Source organism: Miniopterus natalensis, chromosome 10, assembly GCF_054644295.1.
Source record: "Miniopterus natalensis isolate mMinNat1 chromosome 10, mMinNat1.hap1, whole genome shotgun sequence".
NCBI classification, from domain to species: Eukaryota; Metazoa; Chordata; class Mammalia; order Chiroptera; family Miniopteridae; genus Miniopterus; species Miniopterus natalensis.
Genome location: NC_142090.1, coordinates 7,404,304 through 7,425,387, shown reverse-complemented (window position 1 = coordinate 7,425,387; position 21,084 = coordinate 7,404,304). Strand labels below are relative to the sequence as shown.

General features: G+C 52.4%; 1 protein-coding gene and 1 gene segment (V, D, J or C); both read left to right on the top strand.

Moving 5' to 3' along the window:
- LOC107523783 (T cell receptor beta constant 1-like) overlaps positions 1-20,267 on the top strand; it is a 36,471-nt gene extending 16,204 nt beyond the window's left edge. The window contains 5 exon segments of the C gene segment in view: positions 15,982-16,021; positions 18,795-19,187; positions 19,589-19,606; positions 19,744-19,867; positions 20,159-20,267. Of these exon segments, the coding sequence occupies positions 15,982-16,021; positions 18,795-19,187; positions 19,589-19,606; positions 19,744-19,867; positions 20,159-20,267 (684 nt within the window).
- PRSS2 (serine protease 2) lies at positions 1,925-5,220 on the top strand. 2 transcript variants are annotated; one of them, XM_087821370.1, is made up of 6 exons: positions 1,925-1,964; positions 2,967-3,130; positions 3,343-3,380; positions 4,156-4,409; positions 4,789-4,925; positions 5,068-5,220. In XM_087821370.1, exons 4-6 carry the CDS (start codon positions 4,280-4,282, stop codon positions 5,218-5,220), a joined length of 420 nt encoding a protein of 139 aa, XP_087677496.1. In that variant the 5' UTR covers positions 1,925-1,964; positions 2,967-3,130; positions 3,343-3,380; positions 4,156-4,279. The 2 variants fall into 2 exon arrangements, with proteins under 2 accessions (XP_087677496.1, XP_016050985.1); XM_016195499.1 differs by lacking the exon at positions 3,343-3,380 and having other exon boundaries at positions 2,967-3,126.
- Positions 20,268-21,084: the final 817 nt, after the last annotated feature.

The following is a 21,084-nucleotide window of genomic DNA, read 5'->3' as shown; positions in this document are numbered from 1 at the left end:
TAGCTTGTCCTCTGACTTGATCCCAAAGAAACCTTCTCTTAGATGCCATCGGCCATGATTCCCATGCTTCTCAACACTTCTTGTGTCTCCCCTTAGCCTTGAGGCCATTTTCAGATCTGTATTCTCAGGCAAGACAGAGCCTTTCTGATTCTCAGTCTCATCTTCTATAAATGGAGATCACTGTGTTCTGCATACCTCACAATGAAAATGCTTGTGAAAAGTTAAACTTGAAGCTCAGGACAAATGGAAATCAGCCCGGTGGGTGTGAAAGCCCTTTGAAAACTCTCAGGCACTGTACAGATATAGCAGTATTCCCACCTGGATTGAGCCCACTAGAGTCAGAGGGTGTGCAGTGAGGAGGGGGGAGGGCTCTAAGCAGTGGGTCTCCTGGTAAGAAGCTGGCTTCCAGCCATGCCAGGCACTGGACCAGAAGACACCCCATGGGCCCCTCTCCACCCCATGGGTCCCACATGGGCCTTTCCCCAAATTCACTCTGGCTTCCATCTACTCCATCCCTCTAGCCTACCTTCTGTCTCACCAGCAGACTTCTGAGCTTTTCTCACTTGGCTCATCAGCTTCAGAACATTTAGTCATTTCTGCCTTTCAGGGAATTCAAGAAACTCTGCCCACTCCTGCCCCTCACTAACCCTGGGCTCCTCCACCTGGCTCACCTAGACTCAGACACAGACCAGCTCCATCTCTCTACCCCCCCCCCCCCGGGAGGGTTGTGCCTCAATAAATTGCAGGGCTGTGTCTTAGTGGCCATGGAAGGTCCCAAATTGAGATCATTTGGGGGAAGATTCACTCTATATGGAGCCCAACACAATAGTTCCATTGCATCTAAAATAGAAAATTCCAGAATCACACACACACACACACACACACACACACTGCATCTTTGTTATTGATCGCCCAATACTTGGCCCCTTTAGCATGTGCTAATCCTTCTACCTACTGCTGATCCTGTGATAGGAACCCAAATTTACCATTGTCCAAGCCCTATTTCTAATGTCTGATTTGCAGCACATAATTCAAGCTCAAGTTGCCAGCTCTCAGCAGGTGGGGCAATTTTCATCACTGCTAGTGCAGATTCCCATGGCAACCAGGAGGCTGCTTAAAGAGGCCCCATAGAGTGTGACTGATGAGAGAGACCAAGGTCCCAATAGTGAGGAAGAGCAGGAATGGGGTACTGGTCTTCTGACCACAAATACATCTAGTAGACAATTATTTAACCCTTGCCCCATCCACCCTCCAAATACCCCCCCTCCACACACACCCCCCACCAGGGCAAGGTAGGCAGGAGAGCCAGCTGGAAGCCCAGACTCCCAAGGACTCTGCCTCTTCCTGCTCAGCACACTTTGTGTTAGGATCCTGGTTCCCCAAAGCTGTGCATCTGACCTTCCTGCCCACTGATTTAGAGTTGAGAGAAGGGTCTTCGTGCTCACAGGGAGAGACTTAGAGAAGGCTTCTTTTCTCTCAAGGAAACTCCAGGATACTGAGCAGTCACATTTGCTACCAATTTCAGCCCTTCCTTAAGGTAAGTTAAATAAAGCTCCATGGGGTCAGGGAATTTCTAAGGGCCCGGGTTTCTCTTCCCTTTCTAACTCTCATCTGCTCGGCTTGAGAAGGCCCAGCTCTGATACGTGGGGCTTGGCTTTCGCTGTTCTCCTCATTCTGGGATACATCCAGGAATCAGCTGGTCTCCTTCCTCTCTGCCCTAAGAAAGCATGTTTTCTAATCACCTGTAGGTCACACACAGAGTGGCCAAAAATAGCAGAGGTGATGCAAGCGCCTGGGAAAGGGAAAGCTGTGGGTGTGTTTGTAGGGGGAGGAGTGGTGGCCCTCCACCCTCACATTCACCCCCTCCCTCACCCAGGGAGGCATAAAGGCTCTCCACCACCCACCCAGTTTTACTTCTGCCACCATGAACCCACTCCTGATCCTCGCCTTTGTGGGAGCTGCTGGTGAGTCCCATGTGTGGCTTCAGGCCCCTCTCGCCCTCTCTCCCGGCAGGAATACATGTCCCACCATCGGGCTGCTCTCCTCTTTACCTGGGCTCTGGTGTTCTATCTCCCCTGTCAAGCTCCCCTGCACCCCTGGGCTCTCTTTAAGCCTTGCCTCTCTCACCTTCTGCCTGACTCCACTCCCAGCCCCATCATCCATCCTTCTTGGGGCTTTTATTAGAAAGTCTGGAAAGGGAGACCAGGCGAAGGTGGTCCATGAAACAGACCAGTGGTCTTGAGACTTAGCTCTGACAATACTGGGCTGGCTCCACTGTGGCTGTTTCTAACCCTAGATACACCACCACGGGAGACTGAAAAAACACTTATGCCAAGGAGTCTCAGCCCTAGAAATTCTTTGGTCTGGGATGTGGCCTGTGCATTGAATTTTTAAGCTTTCCAGGTGATTTTAAGGTTCCCAGGTGTACAGCCAAGGTTGAGAATCACTGTTCTATCAGCCAGTAACAGTGCCTGCCTTTGTCCCATCGAATGGGCCTCTCCCTGGCCTCGCTGTGCAGATTTGAGCTATGGGAGAAGCTGGGTGCAGTCAGAGAACTGAGCCAGGAGATTGTCCTGCTGAACCAGCCCATCCTCACACAAAGGGGCTCCAAGAGCCGTGGGGAGCAGAGTGAGGAATAAGTGGGAGAGAAGCATGCAGTGGGCAAGAAAACCACATTCTGAGCCTTATCACATGGAGGGCACTATGAGGGCGTTTCTTGTGTCCTCCTGGTGCCCCTAGTAGATATCTGGGCAGGAGCCCTGCGGGGTACCTAGCTATGTGCCCTGCAGACACAGAGAGACTCAGGAGAGCCACATCCATTGCACTAACGGGGATGGCAGTGCATCCTCGCTGCCCATCCTGGCCATGATTGTGGGGGAATCCTAATTAGCACCACCAGGCCACCGTGCTCGGGCTCCACCCTCTCACATCCTGCTGAATCGGCTTCTTCCCCCTGTCTCTGTCAGTTGCTTTCCCCAGTGATGACGACGACAAGATCGTCGGGGGCTACACCTGCCAGGAGAATTCCGTCCCCTACCAGGTGTCCCTGAACGCTGGGTACCACTTCTGCGGTGGCTCCCTCATCAATGACCAGTGGGTGGTGTCCGCTGCTCACTGCTACAAGTCGTAAGTACTGGGCGCTGATGGTAAAGCCCTCTGAGGGAGCCTCTCAGAGAGCTTGGGTCAGTCCAGGAGAGGGTGGGGTTGGGTAAGATGGGTGGGAAGGTAGAGAGGAGAAGATGCCAATGACAACTGATGCCCAGGAGGGGGGGGCACCGAGGGGCACACATAGGAAGACTCTCACACCCAAAAGAAAGAGGCACAACAACCAGATATGGCCAGATACGGTCAGAAAGGAGCTATTTGGGTTGTAAGACCCAACAGGGAAACAGGCAAGGACTTTACATAGGTAAGTTTTGCCAGTTGGCTGCACATTAAAAACACCTAAGAAATGTTCAAAAAAGACTGATGCCTGGGCCCTATTGCAAGGTAATTCATTCAGACTTTTCAGGAAGGGGCATCTGAGTATTGGAGAGTTTTGAACCCTCTCTGCCTCCGGTGATACTAATCTGTAGCACAGCTGAGAATCAGCGTCTTGACCAAGGGTTCTCACGGCTGAGTGAGGGTCAGAATTGCCCGGCAGGCCAGCTGGACCAAGGGATGGCTGGTCTCACCCCCAGATGTTCTGGTTCCCTAGGTCTGGGGTGGGAACCAAGGCTTTGCACTTCTAACAAGGCCCTGGGGCCACACTTTGAGACCCACTGGGTTAGATCATCCAGAATGAAGGTGCCCACCAGGGAGGGAGGGAGTGAAGGTCACTGCTGTGCTTAGCAAAGTCACAGGGGGTGAGGAATGCCTGGAGGGCTTCAAGTAGCTCCTCCAGCTCCTGACACTGGAGGCATGGAGTGGGGGAGGGGTGGGAAAGTGGGCTGGAAACGCAGATTGAGGAGCCATTGCAACTGGCCCCCTTTACCCCATCCCCGCTCCACTGACACCTACCTCTGAACTAGCAAGGTTCTGGGTGTCCCACCTGCACTGCCCCCCACCCCTCTACTGCCCCGCGACGCGGCCGCAGCCCCACCACGAGCAGGGATCTCAGGACCCAGGGCAGGGTGGGGATGGGAGAACAGGTCCTCAGTTCTTCCCTCCCAACAGCCGCATCCAGGTGAGGCTGGGAGAGCACAACATCGAGGTCGTGGAGGGCAACGAGCAGTTCATCAACTCCGCCAAGGTCATCCGCCACCCCCGCTACAACAGCTGGACCCTGGACAACGACATCATGCTCATCAAGCTCTCCACTCCTGCAGTCATCAGTTCCCGGGTGGCCACCGTCTCCCTGCCCACCTCCTGCGCACCCGCTGGCACCCAGTGCCTCATCTCCGGCTGGGGCAACACCCTGAGCTCTGGCAGTGAGTGGGCTCCTCACTCCTTCACCCTCTGACTTCTCAATGTTTCTCAGAACCAAGCATCCCTGAGCTCAGCCCCCTCTGCTTCCAGTCTGCAAATAATGTCCAGTGTCCCCTATCTTTGAGCTCCGTGCTGGGGTTTAGAAAGATGCAGAGTCCCAAGGAGTTGACCCCAGACTAGGACAAGCATAACACCCGCCAGTCTCACCTCCAGGGAGGGGACAGGCAATGATCACTCTGGGAACTAAAATGCATTGTTCCCTGCTGGGACTTAGTTCTTGGGGTTCCTTCCCGGCTGCCCTCTGTGTTCAGCCCCGGATTACCATCCTGCATCCTGGCCCGACTCACCTCTCCTTTCCTTTCTCTCTTCCTCTCCTCCAAGTCAACTACCCTGAGCTGCTGCAGTGCCTGGATGCCCCCCTGCTGGCCCAGGAACAGTGTGAGGCCGCCTACCCCGGACAGATCACTGACAACATGGTGTGCGCCGGCTTCCTCGAGGGCGGCAAGGATTCCTGCCAGGTGATTGGACCTTCCAATGCTGAGACCCCTGCCCGTTCACATGGCCCACCTGGGAGCTGGATTTGAACCCCCAAGGCGGTGGGGCTGTGCTCCCCGTTTGCTCCCTCTTTATAAAATGTGTCCTTCCTTCTTTCTCCCCCAGGGTGACTCTGGTGGCCCTGTGGTGTGCAACGGCGAGCTCCAGGGAGTCGTCTCCTGGGGCTACGGCTGTGCCCAGAAGAACAGGCCTGGCGTCTACACCAGGGTCTGCAACTTCGTGGACTGGATTCAGGAGACCATGGCTGCCAACAACTAAATCTCCCACCATCCTGCCACCACTATGCTAATAAAGTGACATGATCCAGCCCCTGTGTCTGTGCCTGCTCTGTACCCCCAGCCCTGGGCAACATCCCCCCACCCGAGGTCACCTGGGGCCCTTACAGATGAGTGGAGCGCCACTTACCAAATTTCTCCCAGGAGGGCATCTCGGCGGTGGGGTTTCCTGGAGGAGCGAGGGGTCCCAGCCCCACACAGGCCCCCAGCCCAGGGCTCCAAGGCCGGGAAGAGACGCCCCCACAGCGTCGGGCTGTGAAACCAGCGGGGACTGTCCCTGAGGGTCGCGGAGGCTGCGGGAGCCCCAGCAGCTCCTCTAAAGGGCCCGGCACGGACTCACTCGGACGCTCCCTCTGAGCCCAGCGCCGGGAGCAGCCGGAAAGGACCCGGGACACTCGGGGAGGAACTGACCTGCCTGAGATCCGGGCGAGAGGCGGAGGGCGGCTTCCTCCCGGCAGAAGGGCTGGCGGAGGCCATGGCTCCTGTGGCGAGTCCTCCCCGCACAGAGCCCGAAGGCAGGCGCCATGTTTGAGTCGCCAGCACGTGACTCACCTTTGGCCCCGCCCCGTGATTCCCGGAGGCCCCGCCCCCCCCACCTGCAGCTCATCCAGGCCATTCCCAGGGGCTTTTCTGTGCAAGGGGCCTCTCGAGCCCCATGCTTAGGACTTTCCTAAAATCTCTCAAACAAGCAGCAGCTGCCCCACACGGCTTGATAAGCGGCCCCAGGCCTGGCACTAGCGGCAGCCGCATTGGCTCATAGCTGGGCCTCTCCTGGGCACCTCCAAGCCCAGCACAAGGAGCAGCCAACTACGGTTTGCTGAGTAGCTCATGCTGGGTGGCCCTGGGCAAGGCACTGGCACAGGCTGACTGTGCACCTCCAGGGAGGCCCCAGAGACAGTGCACCCAGTGGTCAGATTCGACCACGCTGGATTACAACCCTACCACATCCATGAGTGACACACTCAAGGGGCGCACTTGGTGAACACCAAAGCCCCACTGAAGTAAATCCTGCTCCATAGGGGTGTCTCCAGCATAGCAGCTCTTTGGCTGTAGCTGCAGCTGGTCCTCACAGCAGATTGGTCTGGGGGTCAGTTCCTCCCAGTGATGCCAACAGCAACCAAGGCTCAATTACAACAGGTCAGAGCACACAGCCCACACAGGGGAGCACCTGGAAGGCCCAGCTCAGGGGACTGGGAGGCTGAGCCACTGGGCCCTACAGGACACCTACTACACAAAGCCATGCTACAAATTCCAGGAGACACAGCAGCTCTACCTAATACATAGAAACAAACACCTGCAAGCAGCCAAAATGTGGAGGCAAAGAAACAGGTCACAAAGGAAAGAATAGAAGAAATCTCTACAAGAGGAACTAAATGAAATAGATCCAAGAAAGCTAACAGATACAGAGCTCAGAATAATGGTTATAAGGATGCTCAAGAATATTAGTAAGAGTATGGCGAAAATAATTGAGAAAATCAATGACATAATAAAGTGCCAATTTGAAATGAAGGCTACACGAACTGAAATGAAGAATAATTTACAGGGAATCAACAGTAGAGTAGAGGACACTGAGAATCAAATCAGCAATTTGGAACATGAGGAAGCAAAAAACACCCAACCAGAAGAGCAAAAAGGAAAAAGAATCCAGAAATGTGAAGATAGCATAAGGAGCCTCTGGGACAACTTCAAGAGGCCCAACATTAGTGTTATTGGGGTGCCAGAAGGAGAGGAAAGAGAGTAAGAAATTGAAAACCTGTTTGAAAAAATAATTACAGAAAACTTCCCTACCTGGGGAAAGAAATAGACTTACAGGTCCAGGAAGCACAGAGGGTCCCAAACAAGAGGAACCCAAAGAGGCCCACAGCAAGACACATCATCATTAAAATGCCAAAGGTTAAGGACAAAGAGAGAATCTTAAAAGCAGCAAGAGAAAAGCAGTTAGTTACCTACAAGGGAGCCCCCATATGACTGTCAGCTGATTTCTCAACAGAAACCTTGCAGGCCAGAACGGAGTGGCAAGAAATATTCAAAATGATGGAAAAAATGGAAATACAATCAAGATGACTCTACCCAGCAAAGCTATCATTTAGAACTGAAGGTCAGATAAAGAGCTTCTCAGACAAGGAAAAGCTAAAGGAGTTCATCACCACCAGACCAGCACTACGGGAAAAGTTGAAGGGTCTTCTTTAAGAAGAAGCTAATGAACAAAAGGATCTGATGAGCTAAATAGATGCAGAGACATTGACGCATGTAACAGATGGTCATATTTCAGAGGGAAGAGGGAAGGAGGGTGGAGGGTGGGAAATTAACCAAAGAAGTTATATGCATATATGCATAACCCATGGACACAGACGATGATGGGGTGAAGGCCTGGGGAGGGGGTGGGAGTGAGGTGCAGGGGGTCAATTGCGGGGAAAAAATGGGACACCTGTAATACTCTCAACAATAAAGATAAATTAAAAAGCAAAATTTCTCCCTGGAGTACTAGTTAGTGTAGCACCAGCGGCACATGAAGAGATGGAAGCCAATGCAATCACAAGCAGGGGCAGGGGAGTCTGTTTTCTAGAAGGAAATATGTTCAGAAAGGTTATGTCAGAGGATCCTGGACCTTGGCACCAAGTGCAGTGCTAGAGTGTGCCCACAGGGGGCACTGTGTGAAGTACTCTCTGCCTCCCTTCACTTGTACCCAGGGCAAACACCCCTGCAGAAGCACCTGTGCAATTACCTAGGCTTCTTCCCAGTCCCTTGGTCACATGCTCCCGCCCAGCTTGTGCTCTCTACTGGGCCCTATTTCCTGACAACCTGCCCATGTGTCAGGGGAACTAGAGACTCCCTGGCTCTCCATCTTCAAGCTCTAGAGAGACCAGCCTTTTGATCATCTCACCAAACGATACCAGCAGGCATACACCATACTGAGCGCTCACGGACGTTTTCATGGTTGGTTCGCCCTCCCCTCTGGATGGTTATTACGCCTGTGTACAGACACAAAAGCAGAGGTTAGTTCACCCACGCCCCTCATCCATCAAATGTAGATCTGGGGTCAGACTCCTTATTTGCCTGGCCCCGAAGCCTGTGTTCTCTCTACCCAACCCCACGGTCTCTCCTGATGCTGCTGTGGTCCGTGGAGTCTGCTCTTCACTCTCTCCAGCCCGCCCCCTGCCTCACTGCACTTCCCGAGGGGTCTGGTCTCCTGCCCACTTTCTAACACTGCTTGCGGAGAGGTCCTGCATGGTCCCTCAAGTCCTGAGTCACACCTTCCCGACCTCCCACAGCTTCCAAAATAGAACCTATGCTCCTTGACCTCCCACAGCTTCCAAAATAGAACCCATGGTCCTTATCCTGAGGATGCTGGGCCCTTCCTGCTCTGCCCCTGCCTCAGTTTCCAACCTCACTCCTGCTCCTCCCCTCCCCTGTAATGCTCGGGTACTCAGAAGTCCTGGTGGTTCCTCCAACCAGCCACACGCCTCTGACCTCTAGCTCTGGACACTATGGTCCATCTCGCCTGATGGCCTTCCCACCTGCCCCTTCATCCTCTTCAGAAAGGCCCTTTCTGACTCCTCCTGTTCCCAATTCTCTTTCCCTCACCCTTGCACTGGCCCTCAGGGCCGAGTGAGGGGTCCTCCTTCTGGTCCTAGCTGACATCTGCCACAGTCCCGCTCATGCCACTTAGTAAATATGGATGCATCTACCTTGGCATTAGACGGTGAGCTCCTTGGGGAAGAAACCTTGTCTCATGCATCCTGAAATATCCAGTGATTGAACAATGCCCAGAGTATAATAGGCCTCCAGGCAGGGATGGAATGAATCATGTACGACTAGGGGTGGAGGGAAATGTGCTGAAGACAGAGCCCTCCGGAAGGATGGTTCTCAAGGTGTGGTCCTGGGACCTGCAGCACCAGAAGCACCAGGGAATTTAGGAGAAGTGCAAATTCTTGGGTCCCACCCCAGACCTACTAAGTCAGGAATTCAGGGATGGAACCCACCAACTCCCATTTTGACAAATCTTCCAAGTCATCTGATGTGAGCTAAAGCTTGCAAACCAATGTGATAGAGAGATCCCCGGGCCGCTCCCTCCGTGAAAAGAGCAGCGACTAACCTTCTTACTGTTTCGGGCACATGCTAACCATCACATGCATTATCTATCTTGTTTAATTCCCACAAGAACTCCTTAAGGCAGGTGCCGTTACTCTCATTTCATAAGTAAGGAGACTGGGGCTTGAAGGCGTTTGGTGGCCTGTGTGAGGGCTCACAGATGTCAGCCGAGGGCCTGGTGGCCCCAGGCACTCTGGCTCCAGGAGGTGGGCTTCCCTGAGCAGTGGAGCCTTCAGTGGCCTCAGGGGCATTGGACCCACCAGAGCCCCAGGCCTTCAGTAGGGAGGCCTGGGGGCCAACTCCAGCTCTGTTTCTGCATCGTGCCTGACGTAGGCCACCCATTTAGCCTCCAGGTTTCAGATACATCCGAGGAAATTAGGAGACAAATTTTAGGTTAACATGAGTGTATTCGCATGCTTGAAAGGTTTTAAGACTTACGCACATATAAGACGCTGTTTGTGTATCTCCTCCCCGTGTGCCAACCTTGAGAAAGGCTCGCAGGCAACCCCGCTCTCCCCTCCAGTCCCCAAAAGCACCATCCACATTCTTCTCACCCCCTCCAGTGGCCACACTGAGACTGCAGTTACTTAGGTCAAAAAAAAAAAAAAAATAAGGAAAGTCTGCTCCCTGCTGCCCAAGATGATGAATGACTGCACTCAGCACTAAGCTCCTTTAATTCACCACCCCTCCAAAAAAAGCTGTATGGGAACTGGGCATGTGACAGTGTGATGGAATGGCAAAGCTGGGACAGATCCCATCAGGATTAAAAGTAACTGAATCTGGCCGGGCGTGGCTCAGTGGTTGAGCATCGACTTAGGATCCAGGAGATCAAGGTTCGATTCCTGGTCAGGGCACATGCCCGGGTTGCGGGCTCGATCCCCAGTTGGGGGCGTGCAGGAGGCAGCCGATCAATGGCTCTCTCATCACTGATGTTTCTATCTCTCTCTTCTCTCTCTCTCTCTCCCTTCCTCTCTCTGAAATCAATAAGGACATAGTGAAAAACAAAAAAAGTAACTGCAAACCAAGACAGAGTGGTATTCTCTGTAAGGCCAGTTGGGATAAGGGTCCCCAGCTAGATGATCCAAAGGAAACTTACTGAGAGGATCAATTATTGGTAGGCAAAAGGGGTGACTGAGACAGGAAAATATACAGAAATAGATCAAAATAAGGGATTATATTGATGAAAATGTTTCTCGATGTGGAAAGGGAATGAAACCAGGTCTTGCCTCAGTCCAACTGATAAAAGCAACCCAGGACCTTTTATTCTGGCTTATGGTAGAGTGTGAGATCTGTTGCTGAGTTAAATAAACAGACTGTCTTCCTTGTGTCTCTTTTCCCTAAATCCTAGGAGCTACCCAGTTGCATCCAGCTTGTGACACCACCAGATAGCACTCTGGTGTTCTCCAGGCTGACACCTGTTCTTTTCCATGTCAGGGGACAAGCAGCGGGTCCCAAGCCTGGCGCTGAAATAGAAATATGCGGGGTAATTTGGGGCTTGATTGTTTATTTAAATACAAATTAGGAAACCCAATCCTAGAAATTTAATTCAAAAGTTCCTGGGACTACTCAGAAGTAAGCATTTTTCAAAAGCTTCCTAAGTGATTAGAGACGCGACAAATTCAAAACCATAAAACAACTTCTTATGTAAATTGATCTTCTTTGGGGGGAAAAAAATGACTTTGTAAATGAAATAAGTCAGGTTTTTTTTAAGTAGCAGATTTCACAATATTACTTAAAGCAGTATTTTGTTCCTTTCTTCTTCACAAGTTTTATTGTGTTATTTTAAATAGATAATACAGCTGTAGGGTTCAAAAAGCCAAACATGATGAAGTTAACACTGAAAAATGTTGCTTTTATTTCCGCTCTACTTCTGTCTCCTCCACTCATTCTAATAGGTCATCACCGTTATCCGTTTTGGTCTCCTTCCAGTGTTACTTTACGCAGAATCAAACAAACAAAAGTATAATTTTTATTTCGCCCCTTTGCTAGACAAAGGCAGCAAACGCTCTTCTGCAGCTAGCTTTTTTCCAGTTGGCAATATATCTTGGAGAACTTTCCACAGCAAAACGGGACACTTCATTCCTTTTCAGCACTGAGCAATCTTCCAGCTGGTGAGCGTACAGCAATTTACTTACCCAGCCCCTCGTGGACGGGCACTTGTTTTTCTCAATCATTTTGCTATTCCAAAGAATGCAAATAGTTCACACACATTTTTAATTTGTATTCAAGAATATTTAGGGGGTAAATGTCCATAGGTGGGATTTCTGGGTGAAAAAGTAAATGTTTTTTGTAGTTTTTATAGATATTTCCAGGTTGTTCCTCCTCAGGGCTGTATTGTTTTGCTCCTACCCGCAATCAATACTGTAGTCCCCACTCTGCCCGTCTGGGGTATGTTGCAAGACCCCCAGTGAGTGCCTGAGACCGTGGACAGTGACAAATCCTATGTATACCATGTTTTTTTTCCTATACAGACAGGCCTCTGACAAAGTTTAATTTATGTTACATGCAGTAAGATATTGATGATAATAACTAATAATAAAAAAAAAATTTTAAGAATATAAAATAAAAGTTATGTAATAAAAGTTATGTGAGTGTTGTCTCTGTCTCTCTCTAAATATCTCATTTTACTCTACTCACCTTTTCACTTAAAGGAAGCATTTTACAGCTTCTCTTTGGCATAGATGAACTACCAGCATCACTACTCTTTTTCTTTGGGGCCATTATTATTATTACTATTTTAAATTATATAAGTTTCATCAAACCTTTTTTTTAAAAAATATGTCTTTATTGATTTCAGAGAGAGGAAGGGAGAGGGAGAGAGAGAAACATCAATGATGAGAGTCATTGATCGGCTGCCTCCTGCACGCCCCCTGCTGGGGATCGAGCCCAAAATCCCGGCATGTGCCCTGACCGGGAATCGAATCTCCATCTGGATCCTAGATCGATGCTCAACCACTGAGCCACACCAGCCGGGCTGGTGTTATTATTAAAATAAGGGTTATCTGAACACAAGCACCGTGGTACCAAGACAGTGGGTCTGGTAACTGAGACGGCTCCTAAGTGACCAATGGGTGGGAAGCATCAGTGCCATGGCGACGCTGGACAAAGCTGGTTCTCACACCAGGCAGGAAGGAGCAGGAGAGCATGAGGCTTCATCCCGCTGCTCAGAGCAGCATGCAATTTAACATTTATGCATTGTTTATTTCTGCAATTTTTCATTTAATATTTTCAGATCTTGGTGGACCACGGAAAACTGAAACAGTGGAAAGCAAAACTGTGGATCAAGAGGGACTATTGTACGTAAAAGTGCCTATTTCACCACACGTTGGCCAACAGAATGTTCTTTGTGATTCAATGTTGTCAAACTGGGGGAAAGCAACATTTCAATGTAATTTTAATTTGCATTTATCATTGCAAGATTTTTTTTCCCTATGATTAAGCACTGTTTGGATCTTTTGTCAGAATGATCTGTTCTTTGCCCATTTTCTGGGGCTCCTGGATTATTTTCTTATTGATTTCTAGGAGTGCATCACATATTGGGGAGATTAGTCCTTCTGATGAGACCTGAAAATGTCTGTCCCCTGTTGAAAGTGACTCTTGATGCTGTGTATATTTTTCCGTGTAAGTTTGTCATCATTACGTAGTCAAGTTTGTCTTTTCTTTCCCGCTGCCCCTAGATTTTCAGTCATAGTTTGAAAAGAAGCACCATTTAGTGAAATGAGATTTAGGTCACTTAATTGGAGGCTAACCACAGTCCTCCCAGGCAGGGAAATTAAAATTTCTGCCAACAACTTAAAATGCATTTACGCTTCAGGGAGGAGGGAGAAGACTGACTGTGATGATCTGACCCTGTGATTGTATGTGCCTGAGACTTCGTTTCTCCAGCTCTCCATGTCCACCTCCCTTGACCTTCCCCTGACATCTGAAGTCCACAAGGACACGTGCGGTCTTCCCTGGCCCATTCCCATTCAGAAATGCGCTGCGCTCCCAGCTCCCACTTTGCCCATATCTAGGGGGGCACAGCTTCTGGGCAGCTCGCGGTCAGTTCTCCTCCAGCCCGCCCTACAAGTTCCAAGTTGGGCCACAGGGACAGAATCTAGTGTTAGGGGGTCTCATTCTCGGATGAAAGGTGTAACCTCCGAGTGTCACAGCCTCGGGGGCAGGCCCAGGGTAGAAAGGGGCTTCCCATTGCTGGCAGGGCGGCTCCCCCTATGACGACAGCATGCAGAGAGGCGGGCACCCAGCTAGGAAGAAAACCAGCCCCTGGGACAGGCAGTCTTGCAAAGACACCCATGCCTGAGGAGCTAAGAATATCCTGAAGAAAGGGCACGGGGTGAGGAGGGAGACCCTTGACTTGGTCCGGACCCTGCCCCCCCCACCTCACACCATGGGGGGGCTGATGTCACCGCCCCCGAACTCCAACACCCTCAAAGGACATCTGCTCTGGTGCTTTCCCTAGGGCTCCGAGGGGCGGGCCCATGGGAGGGGCGTTTTTGTACAAAGCTGAAACATTGTGGGGACAGGGGGCCACGGTGATTCAACTCTACCGGAAGCCTTTACAAAAACCTCTCTGCCCATCCCAGCCCCACAGTCCTTCCACTTTTCTCCAGGATCACAGACCCAAGGGTGGCTTGGCTTAGAATGCCTCCACCTCACCCCTGTGCACCTGTCCAGCCAAGGCCAAGGGCAAGGACAGGCCTGGATCAGAACCAAAGCCTCCAGGCAGAGAGCCTGGATGTAAGAAGGATGCCTCAGGGGGCTCACAGGGAAGGTCTCACCTTCATCTGGAACAAGGTCAGTGGGAAGGTGCATGGAAAGTGACCCTTTCTCTGAAGAAAGAAGACAAGGATACCCCGGGTTCTGGGACCCTGCCCTCCTCTCCAGCCCACATCCCTTTGAGGGACCCTCAGAGACAATGGAGAAAGGGGCTCTAGCCACACTCCGTGGCCCGGGAGTCAAAGTCCAATATGTCCTTCTGAGCCGTATCTATAGAGCAGGGGTGAGGGCAATTAGTCCGAACCCCAGAGTCCTCCAGACACCAGCCAGGGCCCCTCCTCTCCACGCCTCAGATCTGTTTCCCTCCTTGCCCCATGTCACTGTGCGAACACCCAAGTTTTCTTTGGAGAAGGCACCAGGCTCACTGTTGTAGGTAAGACATGCTCCCGGTCTTCCCCGGCCCCTGGTAGGAGACAGTGGGTCCAAAGGGTGCATTTAGAGTGGTCTTGTTCTGATGTGCTAACTATGACATTACCTTCGGACCAGGGACCAAGCTGACAGTCGTGGGTAAGGCTGGGGTCTCCAAGGGGTCCTGTGGAGGGGGGACTCTATTCCCAGAAAAGTGGGTGGGAAGGGATTACTCAGTTCCCAGGTCATGGCTGAGGAGACACCATCCTTGTGTCTGCGAACAAGTTCAGAAGAGGGTCCCTACAGGGCACATCCACCCAGCCACCTGCGGTCCCCTGTCAACTCAGAGCTGAGCCTCGGCGGTGGGCAGAGAAGGGAAAGGAGGTGGCGCTGCCCCTCTGAGTAGTTACCTTGATGGGATGCCAGGAGAAGGCCCAGAAGGCCACTAATGATCTCTGACAGCGGCCCATCTTCCCTCGCTGCCAGAGGCGCATATCATTCCTTGCTCTGGATTTCGCAGCGGGTCAGTGCATCTCTTCCCTGTGTCCCCGGGCCAGCTCTGGAAGCGTATGCGGGTGTCTGAGGCAGGCTGGGGGCCCTATAAGGAAATGCCACTTGTGCTCAGCAGATAAGGCGGGTTTTGAAATGGATGCAGGAGGCCGTGTTCTGGAAACATCGTCTATTTTGGGGAGGGCAGCCGGCTCACTGTTGTAGGTAAGCGAGTCGGGGCTGGAGGGCTGGGAGCCTGCAAGGAGGGGCAGGGACCCAGACGGAGCCTCTGTCTTAGGGGCTTAGGTGAAAGCGTGTTTTTATCTGAAAAATCTGAGTTCTTGTCTTGATGCAGACAGGAGGGGCCAGGCTCCATCTGCAGTAACTCTGTGGACTGGCTGTGCCAAGCCTGGGTTCCCTTCCCCAGGGACAAGTAGCCTCAGCTAGGAAGGGGGTCCCCTGGTCCCTCTCCTGGGTCCTCGGCGGGCACCCTGTCATGGCCATGGGAGATGGAGAGCCTCTGGAGGTAGAGATGCCATAGTCCTGCTGTTTCTGCCCCTTGCACAGACAGGGCGGACACAGGAGAAGGGGGAGATGGAACAGGCCTGAATTGGTCCTCTTACCGCAGCATTTCAGGTGGCACAGTTGTCCCCCCTCCACCTCCTGGAGCTGAAATTCTGCTGAGAAAAGGGAGGGAGAGCTGGCCGGTGAACTTGGGAGGAGGAATGGGAGGCCGCGGGGGCAGTTTTCCTATCAGGCCTTAGTGCTGTGCGAACAATGAAAAGTTGTTTTTCGGCAGTGGAACCAAGCTCTCTGTCTTGGGTAAGTAGCAGGCTTCCCTGGAGAGAGTGCAGGGTAAGGTTGGAGTTTCAGGAGGGCTCCTTAGAGAGGACAGGGCTGAGAACGCAGCAGGGAAAAGGCTCAGAGTGTGGGCGAGAGGAGCCGAGCCCCCGGGGTGGGTGCTGGCTTCTGGAAGGAAGGGCCCCGAGCCCGCGCTTCTGGGGTTTCCCACATGCCTGTCGTGCTGTGGGGCAACCAGGCGCAGCATTTCGGAGCTGGGACTCGACTCTCTGTCCTAGGTAAGGCACAGGACCAGGTGGAGGGCCACTGTCCGTGGACCTGGACTCTGTCCCTCCTCCCAATTCCAGAGGAAGGGGGCTGAGTAAACTCTTTTATCCCTGGGGGGCTTCAGTCTTCAGCCCATAATGTGCCTCCTTACCCTTCTTACATAGGGGGATATGCCCCCCAGAGCCTGTTCGTCTTCCTCTCCCTGTTCCATGCCTGGGTCTTCCTCCTAATGGAATCTCTCTGCACCAGAGCCCTGAACCCAGGCAGGGAAAGGTGCCCTCCCCGCTCCCAGGGAGCTAAGACTTGCCCTCTGGCAGGAGGCCCCGGGGGGGTTTTACCACAGCCACCTGCCGCTGTGTTCCTATAATTCGCCCCTCCACTTTGGGAGCGGCACCAGGCTCACCGTGACAGGTATGGGGTCCCACTGCGGGCTGGGGGGTGCCTGTGTTTGGCCATGATGATCCGTCCCAGGGAGGGCCGTGGGGAGCAAGGACAGGATCAGGGCTGCCCTTCCCTCCTGGGGCTCAGGGGCCTCCCCGCCCTGCCCGATCCTCCCCTCGCTCCACCGAGTTTGTGCGCCGTCTCGGGCGTGGGCTCCACGCGTGTTTTCTCTGCCCTCTTCCTACAGTTCCCCGGACTCCTTCTCTCATCTCTCCTTTTTCAATGGCTGTGCTGTTTTACTTTCCCTTTCTTTTCTGACCTCCTGTTGCGTTGTGGCGAGTAGCTCTGTCTTCCCCGTGGCCATCCTCCCAACACCTGCCTCCAGCTCAGAACTCTGTCCCTGCCTCCGTCACCCTCCTTCCCTGTCTTGATGACTCTCCAAAGACCCCTGTGTGTCTCCCTGCGCCGGTTCCAGGGCTCAGGAGGCAGTGGGGGACCAGACGGGTGAGGCTGAGGTGGTTTGAGGAGTGGTCCTGAGCCCCGAGGGCAGATGTCCATGTCAGGGCATTGGGGGGACTGCAGGGGAGGGACACTGTGCTTGGCGGGGGTTAGAGGAGATATGTCCGAATTAACCACTACAACTGGAAGCGTATACCATCTTCCAACAGGCAAGGCACAGAGAAGAGTAGGCAGGAGGCCCCATTTTCTCGAACCTCTGGCTCTATGCTGGGATTATAGGGTAAGGGGTCCGTGCTTGGAAGGAAGCAGGTCGTCGGGAGGAGTGGAGCGGGGTCTGGGCTGGAGATACAGACAAGGCCGGAGGAAGCGGGCACATGGGTCCCAGGTTGGTCGGCTGGGTCAGGCTTTGTCCTGCAGGTGGGGGGTGCATGTCAGGGAGTGTCATGGAAATTGGAAAGTTCACATCTCCGGGGTTCAAAACACCTGGGTTCAGGGGCAGGGGGCTCATGCAATTAGAAAGTGAGGCGTATAAAACAGAGACGACAATGGCAGCTCCTGGGGTCCTTAAACTGTAAGGGGCTGACTTCTGTGAAAATTCTTTGAGAAGGACTCGCCTCTAGGGAACCATCTTTCTCATTCCCGTGGTTTATTATCACTGCGTCACAGTTTGCCTTTAATCAAACCTGTGTCTCAACTTTCCCATCAGAAACGTGTCCCAAATTTGGATAAAGTGGAGATATCTGTGTTTGCCATAGTTCTGCTCCAAAAACATACTCCCATGGTCAAAACAGAGCCAGATACAGGGTGCAGTAAATTCTGACAAAAAGGAGGGTGCTTGAAAGATGGATGTGGTTCCTTCTCTCCCTCTGTGTGTTCAGTGGGGAAATGCCTTCAAACAAGTCAAGAAATCCTGTCTGTCCCATCTGTCAGGATGTAAATAGGTCCAGGGGTTTATAATATGCAAGCTCTGAATAAATGACCTTCAGATTTTGAGGATTTGTTTCCTACCCAGCAGCCACGTTCTTACTGCTTTTAAGGATGCCTAGCTTGACTGTGAACTGGGATGCTTGGCTGTGAACTGGGATTCTAAACCTGGCAGGGGGCTTGCTGGGCACTGGAAAAAAAGTAAGGCTCAACCCAAGATACTCTCTCACGAGATGACAGTCATCCTGGGCAAGCTGCCACACACACCCTGTGTGCCCCAGCGTAGGAAGAAATGTGGAACATCTGAGAAGACAATAGTCAGAGGCACCTTGGCTCCTCAAAGCAGGTTACACATTAAAAATAAAGAAAAATAAAATTGAGTTGGGGCTAGTATATAGAAATAAATTCAGCTAAATGCAATGGGGAAAGTGTCTCCTCTAGGCAAGAAAGGCTAATTCGTATATGTGCCATTACCCAAGCAGACAAACGCATACACCTTACAGAGCAGGGCCACGCTAGTTAGAAAAACTCGATTTAGTTCCTGGGGTTTTGTTGCTAGTGAGAATCTTCTGCCTCAAAATCCAGGCTCATTCACCTCCGCTATAACCGCTTCTAAGTCTCAAAGATTACATTGTGCACCAAAGAGGGCTTTGAACAGGACCAAGGATAGACAGATACAGCCTTCTGACAGATCATCAAGCAAGGCCCTGACCATGAGACTTTGCAATGAAATCCCAGAAAATTGGGACATAATGTCCCCTTAGGGAGATGGAAGAGATAGTCACAGTGTGTATCCATGGGGTGACTGAGAAGGACATGGAAAAGTTGAGGGACAATGACAACAGAGACTGGGAGGGTGACCCCAAACAGACAGGACCTACTACATAATCCTGCTTTATGATGACCTTCTTACTTGGCACACACACACACACACACACACACACACACACACACACAGCCCCGACCAAACCCAGGCTGCTCTCAGACCAGCCCTGGTGCCCAACCCCTCTTCCCTTCCAGATGACGTGACCAAGGTGAAACCCCCCACGGTCACCGTGTTTGAACCGTCGGAAGCAGAGATCAGCCGGACCCAGAAGGCCACGCTCGTGTGCCTGGCCACGGGCTTCTACCCCGACCACGTGGAGCTGAGCTGGTGGGTGAACGGGAAGCAGGCCGAGAGCGGGGTCGGCACAGACCCTCAGCCCTACAAGGAGCAGCCCGACCGCAGCGACTCCACCTACTGTCTGAGCAGCAGGCTGAGGGTCTCTGCCTCCTTCTGGCACAATCCTCGCAACCACTTCCGCTGCCAAGTCCAGTTCTACGGGCTGGACAGCGACTACAAGGACTCTTGGAAGGAGAACCGCACCATGCCCGTCACCCAGAATGTCAGTGCTGAGACCCGGGGCAGAGCAGGTGAGTGGGGCCTGGGAGGCTCAGGCAAGGAGGGAGTCAGGCCAGAGAGAAAGGGGGATCCAGGTAGGAGGCCACAGAGACCAGATTCAGGGGAAAAAAGGAGTGGGGTAGGAAGAAGAAAGCCCACCATGAGGACAGGGCACCTCGGACTGGTTCCTCCCCAGACAGCACAGCCTCGAAGCTGGGCCCCTTACTACTGGCCCAGGTGGCTCAGCATCTGCATGCTGTGTCCCCTTGAGAGCTGCCCCGTGTAGCCCATGAGTTTCAAGGACACTGTGGCCACATTGGCTCACAGGCAGACAGTGCTAGACTCCTCTGGTCTGGGCCCGAAGCCTCTGTTGACTACAAGGCTGATTTAGTGTCTCATCTGCTCATCCATTTCCCTCTCTTCTCTCTTTCAGAGTGTGGCTTCACCTCGGGTAAGTGGCCCTCTGCCTCTGTCTCCATCTCCTATGGTCTTTGGAACTGGAGAATGGAGAATCCATGGACCCTGGGGTGGTGGGGGGCAGACATATCTGCTCAAAGGCACCTACCTGCTTTCCTTTCCTGCCAACAGAGTCCTATCAGCAAGGGGTCCTGTCTGCCACCCTCCTCTATGAGATCCTGCTGGGGAAGGCCACGGTGTATGCGGTGCTGGTCAGCGCCCTGGTGCTGATGGCCATGGTAAGGAGGGGTGCAGGGTGGGCAGGCAGGTTGGAGGTGACACTCAAAACACAGCAACTCAGAGCCAGGAGTATAGGGACACTGCCAGGACCAGAGGTGGGCAGAAAGGAAGAGGGGCTTTACCCACAAGCCTTAGAAGATGCCCTGTACCTCCAGGTCACAGTGGAAGAGCTGTGAGAGGAGGAGAGGCTGGGGTCACCTGAAACCCAATTGTGAGATTGTGAGGAGCCCTGCTCATCTAGTCAGTGGGCCAGCCTTCTTCCCAGGCCCCACCACTGCAGGTAACTCCAACACCTTCTCCTCTTCAGGTCAAGAAGAAGGGCTCCTGATGCCAGCGCAGAGGTGGAGCCTGGAACTTCTAGCCTGTTATTGCCTGGTATGGATTCTCCTGTTGCCATCCCTGACCAGTGCTTCTGAAGAGCTGTTCTCATCTCTCACCTCATCCGTATATATACCCCTACATACTTGCACAGCTGGACACTTGTGACCAAAATCTCCCTAACCCCGGGGGCCCCTGCTATGCCTAAACTTACTGAACCAATAAAAATGGCCTGTTCTGGCTTGATTCTGCCCTCAGCGTCTACATATCTCCTTTGTCCATCTCTAAACTCTCACGGATAGAAATAAGATGTAGTCAAGGAAAGTGCAGTCCACTCAGGGACCCAGGGACCCAGCCTGTGGCTGGCACTCTCCTTGTCAGAAACTTTAAAACTGTGAAAGGTGGTGATGGGACATGAAGAGGCTTACTCAGAGCAGCCTAGAAAAAATGATGGTGATCGTAGGAATCTTCTGAACTACCTGGACAAAGGTGCTCTGAAGAGCTGACCTACCTAGGTATGCCCACCTGCCCACTGGCCAGTCCCCCTGGCTCACAAAGCCTGGTTTCGTGTGTGTCATCCCTGTTCCTGTCACCTGTCTCCCTGGGTACACTGCTTGTCTCCATTCATCAACCAGGTTCCTCAACTGAGAGGAGAATGCACTGACTTGGAGATTTATCCCAGCACCGTGCCTTCCAGTTAGTCCCAAACCTGCTTATAAATTTCTTTAGTGAACTAATGGGTGTGAAGATGTCCCTTGATCCTGCCTGGAAGGAGAGAAAATAAAGTTTCCCTAAAACCAAGGATCAGCCCTATAGCTCTTTCTACAAATCCTTCAAAAGCTCTTTGTTGTCTCACTGTCACCAGAGTGATGTCCAAAATCCTTAGGACAGCGTCTAAGACCCACGATTGTCCCC

What these genes read in the sequence shown, in the direction of transcription:
- PRSS2 (XM_016195499.1), top strand. Translation starts at nt 1,925, where the DNA reads ATGAACCCACTCCTGATCCTCGCCTTTGTGGGAGCTGCTG. An exon ending in CGCCTTTGTGGGAGCTGCTG is followed by an intron (nt 1,965 to 2,966) that starts GTGAGTCCCATG and finishes TGTCTCTGTCAG; the next exon opens with TTGCTTTCCCCAGTGATGAC. An exon ending in GCTGCTCACTGCTACAAGTC is followed by an intron (nt 3,127 to 4,155) that starts GTAAGTACTGGG and finishes CCCTCCCAACAG; the next exon opens with CCGCATCCAGGTGAGGCTGG.